The 13,366-nt window shown below is 43.8% G+C and overlaps 1 protein-coding gene across 1 annotated transcript in view; it reads right to left on the bottom strand.

Annotated features, from left to right (window-relative positions):
- Positions 1 to 12,700, bottom strand: part of TGFBI (transforming growth factor beta induced) — a 41,301-nt gene extending 28,601 nt beyond the window's left edge. The window contains exons 1-2 of the mRNA XM_053376864.1: positions 12,417 to 12,700; positions 8,557 to 8,655 (exon numbers count right to left, since the gene is read on the bottom strand). Coding sequence (XP_053232839.1) covers positions 8,557 to 8,655; positions 12,417 to 12,538 — 221 coding nt within the window. The 5' untranslated portion in view covers positions 12,539 to 12,700. The remainder of the gene's footprint in view (positions 1 to 8,556; positions 8,656 to 12,416) is intronic.
- Between the last annotated feature and the right edge of the window lie 666 nt (positions 12,701 to 13,366).

Below are 13,366 nucleotides of genomic sequence, written 5' to 3'. Positions count from 1 at the left end.
TGTGTGTACACAAAGCAAAATGCATGTAAGGGTGATAATTACCCATAATTACTCCACACTATTTGCCTCTTTTCTTCACATTCTTTCTATAAAAACATTGTTATGTCTTATTTACCCAATTGTTCTGGGATATTCTAAACAGATTTTGCTCTCTTCTGCTTCCATACAAACTAACAGAGGCTAGAAAAGTTAGGTTTTTCTTTAAGGTTACAGAAACATCATTTTTTCCAGTAATTAAATGAAATGAAAGCACCAAATTCAGTTCCTAGAGGACCACTGGACCCAGTGTTCAGAATCAACAAGCTGCACAAATCACTAGTATATTCTGTGAACAGTGATACATTTATATACTGTGCTTATGATGTCTGATTAGCAATGAGTGATAATTTGAATGTTTGGCTCCACTGAGATATAACTAAGTCAACAACTCCTCTATCAGTACCTGCTTACACCATGAGTGTCTGTCCTATATACTCAAATGGCTTCTAACCCCACATTTCCTGCCTTATTTGGTGGGTGGTTTTAAGGGAAATCTTTTTCCATTAGTAAATCAGACGCTGACTTCAAAATGTGTGGAAAATCCTTGCTTGTATTGGCCATTGCTTCCCCTCCCAGTTATTCTTAGCATCTCAGAGTTAATTTAAAGTGAAATTTTGAAGTAATCAAAATAAGCTTAAACATATCGGCCTGGTCAAGATCCATGAGTAATAGTTTGTTGTAACAAAATCCACATATTTTGATTTCAAAAACAGTATCATCGCCACCCACCCCAAGGCTGGAAAAATCCTTTCATGTGGCTACAAAAGGATATAAATCCAAAAGTAACAAGAGAACAGCAATGAAGAACATTGTTTGTTTGTTTGTTTAAAAAAGGATCTAATATCATGAAACTCCAAGGGCTGGTTCCCACACAAACAAGCAACCATTGTGTTCTTCATGCAACCACATACCTGAATACATGATCACAAAGAAGCTTTGCTGATGACGATAAGTGCTTTGCATAGAGACATCAGCTACAATGTCTGTGGCTGCAGCAGCTGCAGGGCTGGTTCATTAGTTGCCTTGCAAGCTCATGGGGCTCCCGCTGGGCTGGGATGTGAACAACGGAGCCACATCCGCAAGGATGCAAATAATGGCAGTCACTCTTGCACTCCTCCAATGAAGGCATGGCAGTCCACACAAGAACCTGCCTTGTCTGTGAGCACAGTGGTAGCCCCATGAGCTTCAAGAAACAGCAGTATAAAGATGCCTAAAGCAGAAATAAAATTATGCAGATTATTTTTTGTACATGTTCAAGAACCAAAGTGCATGACTGTAGAAGGGGAGGGAATCAGTGGTGCTTGTCTGAAGTAGCCCTAATGACAGAAGGGACAAACCACCCACTTCTGGTTTTATGAAATCTCATTTCTAATTATCAAGTGGCAAAGCTATTTTTGTTTACATTTTTGTGGGGCAGGCTGTCAAATAATTCCAGGTTGGCTATGGAACGGGCAAAACAAAACATAAGGCACATATAAATCTATCAGCGGGGGCGGGGGGGGATCTTCCTTTTCCCTGCAGTATCCAACTCTGGAAAGTTACATAATTAACCAAACAGAGCTCTGCTTTCACTGTACAGTTAATAAAACACCATGATGTCACATAAGCTGCCTCTGCTCTAAGGCCAATTTATCCACAACTTATCCAAACATAGGCTGACAATTATACAAACCAACTTCTGTATCAGATCTACTTCCAACATAAGAACACATTCAAAATGCTGAATATCCAAAAGAATGTCCTGTGCCTTATGAAGGCAGCAGGGTGAAGTTTTACTTCAACTACATTTTGGGGACGCCCAAGGATTTTTTTTAATTTTATGGCCCACATTTTTAAGCAAGCCCTTCTGATTTGCACTTCCCAGTTTAATATATGGATCAAAACACAGTTATACTCTAGCTTTGCAGTTCTTCAAATGTTATGAAAAAAGTACCACTCACATTCTGTAACCAATAAAGTTGTGGCCTTTTTCACCCATTAACCTAAAATACTGTTTCATGTTTCTTTATTCCACTTCCCAGGAGGGTTTGGGACCTTGCCACGCAACACATACAACTATGTATACATTTTAGAATATGATTCTAAGGGTAGTGGAACTACGAAGAAAGCCGCCTCTGCAGAACTTAACATCCAAGAAGGCTGGTAGGAATGGAGATGGTTATAATGCTTTGACGACCATCGTGAATATCATCAAATGGGCTGGCAGGGTAGGAGAATTCACACAAGTGAGATGTGGGGTGGGCATTTAGATGTGCACAACAATAATAAGACCAGTGATGTTGACCAGAGAAAGAAAGATGATGGTTGAGCATCAAACAGCTTGGCAGGAAACCTGTAGGAACAGCAATTAAACATATTTGGTTGCTCACCTTGATGGGCAAGGCATGATTCAGGGAGCTTTGTATGTAGCAGATATGAAAGCTGGAGGGTAAATACTTTGAGGCCGGCAAGCAAGTGGCTGGAGGCCAATGTCCAGCAGGACAGATAAAAGATAAGATAAAAATAAGATAAAAGAAAGATAAAATGGTACCTCCCTCAATGATAAGTTGCCCACACTGAATAAATGCAGAAGACATGAAAAAATGTACCAATCAGGCAAGGGCATGAGACTGGCTCTTTGGGCCACGAAGTTTCTGTTGTGTGAATGTCTCAGCTGCAACCGTCCACAGTTCCAACCAACAGCCCTAGTGCCACATGGTGCCATTGCTTGGTGTGGGGTGGAGCCCCACAGCACCTGGTGACAGGAGTGAGAATTGGCCGTGTGCTACCTCACACACAGCATGTCATAATGTGCCACTTGTTTTATTATCTTGGCAGCTCTTTCAGATAGGCTTAACCAAAGTGGCTTTGTGGCTGAGCAGGGATCTGAACCCACATTCTATACATCTAACTTAATATTGTCTGGGCTGACAGATGTTCCCACCCTCACGTATGAAGGAGAGAACGCCTATCATCAGCAACTCTTCTTTGCAGACATTTTAAATGTCTTCCAAATTAATAGTCTGCAATAGGAGATCCATAGGGAAACACAGAGAGGGCAACCCTGTTGAGGCAAATGTTTCTAATTACATTAGCTGTGTCTGTGCCAGTGATTCATAACCGCTAGACTCTATTGAGACTCCACAGTAGACAAGCGTTGAAATGAGCTTCTTGTTTGAAAATAGAAGGGGAGGGTGGAATACAGATTTTTTAAAAAACAACAACAATAGACAGAACTCTTTATAGAGTTGAACCAAATATTCAGGAAGGGCTGTAACTTAGCTTTACATGCAGAAGGCCCCAGGTTCAGTTTCTGTCAAGCCCTAGTAGGGCTGGGAATGCCCAGTCTAAAACCCTGGCAAGCCTCTGCCAATCAGTGTCAGCAATACTGACCTGGATGGACTATTTCTCTGACATGGCATAGGGCAGCTTCCTATATAATGTTGAACTACGTCTTATTCCAGATATCCTTGACTTGATGGCCCAAATAATTGAGACTGAGATACAGAGCTTTGTTTGCTTTTAAAGTACATCTGAGAACATCAGCAAGCTGCAGGTGCACTATATACCTCTCAACATGCTACTGGCCATGTCCCAAGAGCATCTCTTCCCATATGAGCCCTGATATAGAAGAGGGCCCCTACGCTAGGGAGATCAGCTTGGCAGGGACCTAGGAAGAAGGTCTTTTCTGCCATGTAATTTTGTTGTTGGGGTTGTATTATTTGTTTTGTTGGGGTTAGGGTGGGTTATTCTTTCTATCCAAGTGCAAAATATGTAAATAGCATGTCAGAACAGATGAGTGAGTACAAGAATGTACAAATCATCACAATCCTTAAAAATACACAGAAACAGAAGCCTAGTCATTTTTCAGTTGCTCCTTCCATATCTTGTAAAAAGAAAGCAGTTGCCTTTATATACGTGTATGCTTCACAGCACATGCATTTTGTGATCATGTATCTGTACCAAAGAACACAGTTAAAGCGTGAAAGGCTGCCCTGAGAAATTTACTCAAGCCTGCTGGCACGTTGAAGGTGCTTTAAGACATTCCTGTTCAGGCATGCTCTAATGCAGTCTGAATCCTGTGGGTCTATATGGATATGGATAAATGCAGGAAGCCTCTTTATGTGGGGTGTGCAACCTAATTTGGTCCTGATGAGTGCAGGACTAGCATGCTTTGTAGCACCCCCCTGCATATCAGGATTGTGGAGAATGGAAATGCCCAGCTGATCTCCCAAATTACAGCCAGCTCAATGTCCCCTAAAATGGTTTGCTCGTATCGTGGCACTCTCCTCTAAATATACTAATTCATCAAAGCTTGGACAAGTCCGTGCTAGACAGACAATTACTGCTATGATTCTAGTATCAACATTTTTGCTGAATGATCATAAAATTCCCTTTTAGCCCAATGGCTCATCACAAATGCGTTTGGCAAATCTGTGCTGAAGGAAAATATGTACATGATGAGAGACACACCCTCCAGCTGCACAGTATGGACAGCCACATTCTTCTCGGATCAAAGAGTAATTGCATTATGGATTTGAATGGAAGCAAAGGGCTCATGTCGGAGCCATCCTTTTTTTCTCCTCTTCTCCCATCAACAAAGAAGCGCAGTATAGAATCTCCAGTTTATTCTGCTGGAGAACAATTAAGTTCTCTATTTTTCTCACACACACGGCAGCTGATATTAAAGTTCTGTTTACATGATTATTTGCATGCTATTGGGTATATCATATATATAATGGGTATATCATATACCGGTATACCCATTAGATTAAAGCCCCCCTCCCACCTCGCTCTTACTGTAAATGGACATATGATCCCATCTGCGATCTGGCTTAATAGAGGAAGTGAGAAACCACAAACTGTGCTGACTAAAGGACCAGGGATACACCAAAAATGCAAGAAAGACTGACGGTGCAGGGAACTTGGGGAAGGGCAAAGCTTGAGGGAGAAAGGAAAACATACACTCTGTACAAAAACAGATTTCTTTTGTTGTGTTTCTACCTGTTGCATTCCATAACCCTTTTTTATTAATAGTTTCAGGGCTACTTGCTAAGGCTCACTTAGTAAAAGAGTTCATGTTTTGAAGGCCATCTGCAAGAAACAACACTGAAATCCTATCAAGCATAACATTATGCCTTTTGGATTTCCAACTCAACAGTCAACAAAGGAAAGTTCAGAGAGGGACTTCTTAATCAAGTTCCCAAACTCACTCCAATTTCTGATTTGTTTATACATGTGAGAAGCAAAACAGTCCCTGGCAAGATAAGGGATGGCTGACTCACATGTTCATCATTATGGGATCAGTGGTCATGTAAACAGTAATATGGCTGCTATCTTGGGTTGATGGGAGTTTCCAGCTGCATAAGAAATAGTGGCCTATGAAAAGCATTGCCAGGTCATGTCCCTGAGTTCTTGCATGTGTCTCAATACAGTGGGAGATGGAACCATTGCAGGTCGCTCCATCCAGCATGTTGCCCAACCTCCTTTGCCATCTGTTGCACCAACCTAGAGTCATGATTACTGCAAGACATGGATAATAGGACGGTAGGGAGAACAGGAGGGGAGCTGTTATGTATCACCCCAAAATTTTAAAAAGTGTAAACATATTCCAACTTTCCTTTTGTAAGCAGTATAGTTCTATTTGAGCACCATAAAGATCTGGTTCCTTGTGCTGCTTGACAATCCCATCAAGAAATCATTTCCTACAGCCTAAGCCCAACAAGAAGTTATGTCTGCTTAAGCCCATTGAAACTGAAGAGCTTATGCCTGCCTAATGCTATGCTAGATTGAGCGCTGCATCTATTCCCATACTGCTTGACTGTTCTTCTGTTCCTCAGTCCAGCTCTAGGTTGGTGGCTGGTCTGCTTGAAATTGCTCTACGTTTTTAATTTTAATGTCATTGGTTGAAAGTATAGCCTTCCCACTTCCGTTCACAGAGAATGTTTTCTTCTTGCTTACTCTAGTTACTGGATTCTGCTCTCCGCAGTGGTTGGCTGAATTGCATATTTAATATCCACAAAGGTTGGCTGGATTGCAAGCTAAATATCCACACCAGCAATGAACTTTGGGACTGGCCCAACCACATGACAGAGTGAGGTAAGCGCCTCAAGTAGAAGATTTGAAGGTTTCATGGAAGGACAGCAAATGGATAGTTTATTTAATTTATTGCTATTGTATTTTTACTGCCAGGGAAGGAGAGAGGTGCTTGTGTGGTTTCCTGTATCAACATGTGATTTCAAAATAATTTTACCAGACTTGGGTACTGTGCACCTTGCCTGGTGGAGGGAGCAGCCATATTTTCTGCTCCATTTTAGGCTGGCCCTGTTTCCAACTATGCAGAAATAGCAAGCACACTGTTATGGTAACATTCAAATTGGTCCTAAGTCTACATTGGGGTAAAAATCCTAGTTTTTAAAAAGTGGGTGGGGTGGGGTGAGGGATAGAGTTTTCACCCTTTCCCTGAGAAATACTCTGTGCCTTTAATTTTAGCTAAACACTCTTTTCACCATATGATACTGAGTTTTTAAAATGCTGTGAGACAATGTCATTTCCCACCTCTAAGGAGATACTTGGTCACATAACTTTCATTGAACCACTTCTGTTTCCCTGGAAAATTGTTGCTGTAATTCCTGCATTTGTCTAAGCATATCTAGAAAATTACACTTACTGCTGACAAACGTAACAGTCATTCAAGTGAATTTAGCTGTCTGGAGTCTTCCTTGAACTTTAAAAAGACTGTTTCATTCCGCCCTCTGCCCACCCTCCCCAAATTTCATTTTTTCCTGGAGCTTGTGTGACCCCGTGGAGGTTACACCTTTCCTGGAAGACTAGCAGGCTTCAACTCATGCCTGGCAGCCAGCCAGCACTGCACACATTCATAATTAGGTGCAGACTGCCCCTTCCAGAGGACGTGTTGAGGCCACTTTCCTAGGGTGCTTTATGCAAGGTCTATTGAATGCTAACATCTGCAGGGACAGGCATCAGACTGATTTGAAAGTCTTCCTCGTGCGACTGAAGGGGCTGCAAACAAAGGCCGGATAGTTTTGCATACGCTTGATCTACACAAACCCATGCAATTATGACAAAACAGGCTTGCAATGTCTTTCATACATGACAGTGTGAATCATTTTCTCTACAAGGAAATGATCTCCCCAGAAAGCACCCCTCAGTTTACCATCAATAAATTCAAAAGAAGAGAAGAGACCACTGTGCTATGCAGTAAAAGGGATAATCGCAGGGAAAGGGATTATCATGAAAAATCTTGTGTCTGATTTACATGGAAGTGCTATGAATTACTAGGAAACTCAAGTTTAGTTAAGAGCAAATAGACTGGGTCACCCAGTAATCTATCCAGTCCACTAACTTGCCTCTGACAACAACCACATCCATTCCCCATTCTCACTAGCTCTTTCCAGACTCAAGAGGCTCCAGGAATTCAAAATACTACATAAAAATGGATACCTTGCACATCCAGTAGTGTAGATGCCCACACTCTGAGAAAGGCTTCTCATATGTGGCTGCATGTTTTCCCCAGAAAATATTTTTATGTCAACAGAACATTATTGAGACAACATTATCTAAGGACTGTTTATTTTAGGAGATGAATGACCAGGCGTACAAATTGATTTGCAAATTTGGAATTCTGTTATTCTGCCAGAAGGAGTCACATAATCACCATCTTTCAGGGAGATGCAGGTCAGAGCAGCAATTTAAAGACACAAAGCAGGTTTTAAGAAGGTCCCTAAAACTTGCAAAGCAATGATTTAGGGGCACCAGAGGCAGTACCAGTTGCTGGAAACCACAGGAAAATAAGAGTGCTCTTGTGCTCAAGTCCTGCTTTTGGATTTCTCAGAGGCATCTAGTTGTCTCCTGTGAGAACAAGATGCTGGACTAGATGGGACACTGGCCTGATCCAGATTATGTTCTTATATAAGGGTAGATCAGAAATGACACTGGAAGTAAACCAGTGTTAGGAAACTGACTTACTTGAAGCATGACCACTCTAATCCAATACGGCATACATTGACAGGCATCAATTCCCTAGACAGGGGGCTTTCTCAGTCTTAGGGGCAGATAGTTGGAATTTGAACCTGGTATCCTCCTGTATGCAAAGCATGTATTTTACTACTGAGCAATGACCGTTCCCAACGGGAAAGGGAGAATTTAGGATAATGTGCTGCCATTCGTGCAGTGCGATTGACTTCCTCCAATCTTGGTTTATCCTGCAAGCAGGATAGCAAACCAAAGTCAAAATCTGGTTTGTAGACCTGAGTTGGAAATGGCACACTATGGTTTGCTGCAGATTTCTGAGAAAGGAAACCCCAAAGTGTCTTGTGCTTCTCAGGGGCTTGATAGACCTCTTGCTTTTACAGCATGCCTGGTACTATGAAAACAGGGCAGCTGCAAAGCTGGCAAACTATGTTTGGCCTGGTGGTAACAAGAAACACAGGACACCTGCCGCACAGCACCCCAAAACCACCAGAGACCCATCTGCTTCACAGCACTGTATTTTCTTCAAACCACTCAAGTACTTACGTTGATTTGCCGCAGATTTTCCTATGGTACCACATTTTGCAGTTTGGCAAGTATTTCTGGTTTGTTCCCATGAGCTTCAGCACAGCACACACATTGGGACTACAGGTAAAGGAGAGAAATATATATATATATTGAGTTCCCTATACATACCCTGGCATTCAACGATGTCTTGTAAATAATAAGTCCTAAAAGAAGCACTGTATTTATAAAGAAGGAATCATTGCTCCCACAGTTTAAATTTCCATGAGATCAGAATATAAATCATAAATGAAGCTGAAATGTGAAAGACCTTTCTCTTCACTAAGCCAGGTTAGATTTCCACCACCCCTATTGCACCCTTCCTTTGAATGCATTCGGATTTTGTATATTTCCACTAGGGCAAGTGATCCCCTGAGTGAGTGTGTGAGCAAATGTGAGTTATAACTTAGGAAGAAATTTTCATCCAATTTAAATTAACCCTACTTCAGTTTTGATAAGGAAAAGGAGATGGAGGACAGCTGATTGACAGGGGCTTGTAGGAGAACCTGCCTGCTACCTTCCTGCATCAAAGTTCATCACTCATGGATAGAAGGAAGCTCATGGGGAACAGTTTACACACAGAGTCAGAGACAGACTGGGGGTGGAGAAGCCTTCTGTGTGGCTTGACACAAATGCACAAGTGTGAAGGTTCCCAGAGAGGAGATCTTCGCCACTGTAAAATCAAAGGCAAATCCTGGCAACAGCCCATGGTTTGTGGGGAATGCGACAAACCATAAACCTTGGCTCAGATAACACACCATGGCTTTACATCACAGCAGCAGGACCAGAGGAGCAAAGCAGCTTTCTGTGGGATCCTGCACACTCACGCATTTGCATGAAGCTATGGTTTTGGCTTAGCATTGCTTGTGAATAAGCTGACATGATAACGATGAAAAACACTGAGTAATGAGAAAAGGGCCTTTCCTTCAAGTAACCACAGCGGGCAAACAATAGAAGGATGAGCTACTTCCATGAGGAGTGCTTTTCTTTCCCCTTCACCCTGTGATAGGAATCTCATAGTGATGTGTGTGAGAGAGAAGGAAAGAGCAAAAACGAAGCAATGATGTGGACTGAGCTGACTGCATTGGTATTTCATATTAAAAAGTTGGCATGCAAGTGACCAGTTCCACCCATCTGTTTGGGATATTCACACACAATACCACAACACGATGGGACAACAAAGAGAAATGAATCTTATACTACTGAGTGAGTGAGTGAGTGAGTGAGTGATTGTGAGTGAGGAAAGGTGATGATAAAACAGTGGCTAACGCAGGATCTAACCAAGATACAGAATCTAGTCCCTGTGTTAACAATGCAACGGTGCTGGGATAGGATGTGGGAAGCCCATATTGAAATCTTCACTTAGCTACAATCTTACTTGTTGGCTTTGGGCAATCATTATCTCTCAGTCTAGCCTACACTACCAAGCTGTTAGGAGGATAAAATGCTTCCCTAAACTCCTTGGAAGAAAGGCAGGAAACGAGCAATGTCAATTCCAAATACCTGATCTATGAAATCAAAGCAGCATTTCTGGCTATCAGAACTACTTGCCCTTGATAGTTGTGTATTTAATTTCATCCAGTTGTTTCCTTGTTTTTAAGTTAATTTGTGGGTGGGTGTTGTTGTTTTTTTAAAAAATGCTAGTGGGCATCACCCTTGATGGGTTAATAATGAATCACACTGCTTAGGTAGAAGCTGTGAAGATGACTTAGTCTTACTTTAGTAAGTGAAGTGTCTTGTGTGAGGGTCAGGATAAGTATTATGATCTATCTAAAGGTCCCCAAGAGAAGGAATCCCAGAGCCCATTCACAGCTAAGCCTGTGCTTGCCTGTTGCTTCCCAGCTTGCACCAGAATTCTCCAAATTGAATGCCCCTAAAAGGACCACACTTGTGACTGTTTACACACCAATGAAAAGAGCATCTGGAGAACTGCATTCTATCAACACTCGGATCCCTCTGACTTATCAGCTCCTATTGTAGTACTGCCTTTCTCAATCTGTCCCTCCAAACGTCTTGAACTTCAGCCTCCATCAGCCACAGCTAGCATAGCCAACCGTCATGGAGGATGGGATCTGTAGTGCAGCAAAAGCTATATAAATACTTTAAAAGAGACCCCTGACTGTTAGGTCCAGTCGTGGAAGACTCTGGGGTTGTGACGCTCATCTCGCTTTACTGGTCGAGGGAGCCGGCATACAGCTTCCGGGTCATGACTAAGCCGCTTCTTGCTAACCAAAGCATGGAAATGCCATTTATCTTCCCGCCAGAGTGGTACCTATTTATCTACTTGCACTTTGACGTGCTTTCGAACTGCTAGGTTAACAGGAGCAGGGACCGAACAACGGGAGCTCACCCCGTCATGGGGATTCAAACCACCAACCTTCTGATCGGCAAGCCCTAGGCTCTGTGGTTTAGACCACAGCGCCACCCGCGTCCCCAAATAGGCCTTTTAGAATTTGCCCCCAAATGACTAAAGTGATTTGTTTCCTTCATACTCAAAGCCTTCCAGGAGGTTTTCCATTCCTGCATGTATCAGCTTGGCTTGATTCACATTTCTTTGGTTTCAGTATGCCTGAAGTTCCCCTTAATGCCATCAGCCTTATTAAATTCACTAGTGGCATGAGCCTAAAATGTGCTATCTCAACAGCTGTGCTTAAAGAGCTTACACGTGTTCATGCCATTTAGGACAGAAATGTTAACCAGCTCTACTGTTAGTAGAATGAGGTGACTACCTCAGGTAGTTGATTTTGAGTGTCATTTAATTTATTATTGCTTGCATTTTTACTGCTAGGAAGGGGAAACAGTCATTAGCGGGGTTTTCTGCCTCAGGTGCCAAACTAACATAGCTGGCCTGGACACTGAGCACCTTAATTTTAATTTTTTTTGGGGGGGGGAGAAGCAACCACATTTATGGTTCTGCCTTATTTCACTTTATCTGTAGAACTGGCTTGGCAGGGGTAAGTTTGGAAAGGTGAGCACAAATGAACAGTTTGACAAACACTTGGCTAACTGAACCTTTGTCCATTTAAATGTAAGGCAAATGTTGGCAAGAACTGGATTGATTTTCAGTCATCTGAACACAATATTGGATGCATTCCTTAAAGAGAGAGAGTGAGAGGTGCAGCCAGTCCATAAAAGGTGGGTGTAGGGTTAGTGCCAGTATACTGTGCCTCAAGGGTAGCCACCCTTCAATTCATACAGCACTCTTCTCTACTCAGGAAGAGGTCTATGTAACTTGAAAACAGACTACCTGAACCATCCCTTGCATTAAATGCAAAAACAAAAAGATACAATCTTGCCTCCTATTCTTGCAGACCTACCTAATGGAGAATAAATAACTGGCAGGAGAAAGAGCCTCACTCTTTTGGGAAGCACAGCTCATCTCTACAAGCCATTTGATCCCCATTGACCATAATCCAAGTGGATCCCCCAGCTGTTTAAAACTTGCTTTTTAATCCATGGATTGGGATTTTCTCTTCGTTTTCCAAATGCTTCCCCCTCCGACCATCCCTTAAACGAATTACACCGGAACAGGAGACGCGTTTTTGGACCAAGAGCCATTTCTGTGGAACCCAAAATCTAAACAGAGATCTCAAAAAATAATCTAAACTCGAGAGGCAGCAGGGCGGCAGCGAAACACCTTCGGCCCATCATGTGGCCGCCGCTTCGCGTTCCCCAAACCGTCGCACATCCGTTCTGAGGCGAACGTGTGGAAACCGTCTCCCGCCTTTTGTACGAGCCAGGCACACGCGCGTCGCCGCCAGTGTGCAAGAGGCACCGGGTCCCGCGGGTTGGGTGGATCACCAGATCGCTCCCCCCCCCCCAATTTAAGCTCAGAGACTTACCCTTGATGCCTGCCCCGGAGCCGGCTGTGATGCAAGATCTGCTGGTAAGGGGTCCGAGTGGCAGCCCAAGAGACGCTGGCCCACAGAGCCAGGGCCAAAGGCAGCAGCAGTCCCGAGCGCATCGTGACGGAGGGGGAAGACCCGATGCGGCGCGAGGAGACGAGCGGCGGGACGGCGGAGTGAGCCGCTCCCCCTGTTGCGCGGCGGAGTTAAATAAGGGCGTGAGGAGCGAGGGGGCGGAGACAGGCCCCTCCGGCGGGACGGCGCCCGGGGGTGGGACGGCGGCAGGCCAGGGGGCGGAAAGGCCGGGAGGCGGGTGGGGTCACCTGAAGCTGCTCTCGCGGCTCTCTCCGCCGGCCCCTCCAGCCTTCCTGCAAACTCCGGAGCGAGTTTTCCGCTCGGCCTGCCGGTACCTCCTTTGCACACCCGCTACCTGCCGCCACCATTTGTTCCACTTCGGGTTAACGGCACCCCTTTGCGGATAAGAAGCGGACCCTGAACACTTTTGCTTTGCTTTTGGGCTTTTGAATGACTGCCCCAGGGGAAGCCCTCCACAGGGAGGAGGCGTCGGAATCGCGCCGTCGTTTGTCCCCCTGGAATGAAAGACGGAGGAGACCCCTCCCATTCAGCCAAGGGCTTGTGCGGGAACAGTAGGGGCAGTCGAGTGTGTGTGTGCTTTAAAAGGTGTCCCGTCCCCCTAAAACAAACAAAACCGAAGTCTTCCTTTTAGGAATTCTAGGTTCCGAAACCCCAAGGGAGCAGAAAAGACTCTGTATGGGACCGCGGATGTTATTGGCCCAGAGATGGAAAGAAGGTAAAGTCCCTACCAGAGAAGAATGGCAGATCAAGTTGATGGATTATGCCAAAATGGCTAAAATGACCGGAAGAGTCAGAAATCAGGAAGACCAAAATTTTAATAAGGGAATGGGGAAAATTTATAACCTATCTTA

This window comes from Podarcis raffonei, chromosome 2, assembly GCF_027172205.1.
Source record: "Podarcis raffonei isolate rPodRaf1 chromosome 2, rPodRaf1.pri, whole genome shotgun sequence".
Lineage (NCBI taxonomy): Eukaryota > Metazoa > Chordata > Lepidosauria > Squamata > Lacertidae > Podarcis > Podarcis raffonei.
Note: the sequence above shows the minus strand (reverse complement) of the source record. Positions and strands in the feature narration are given on the sequence as shown.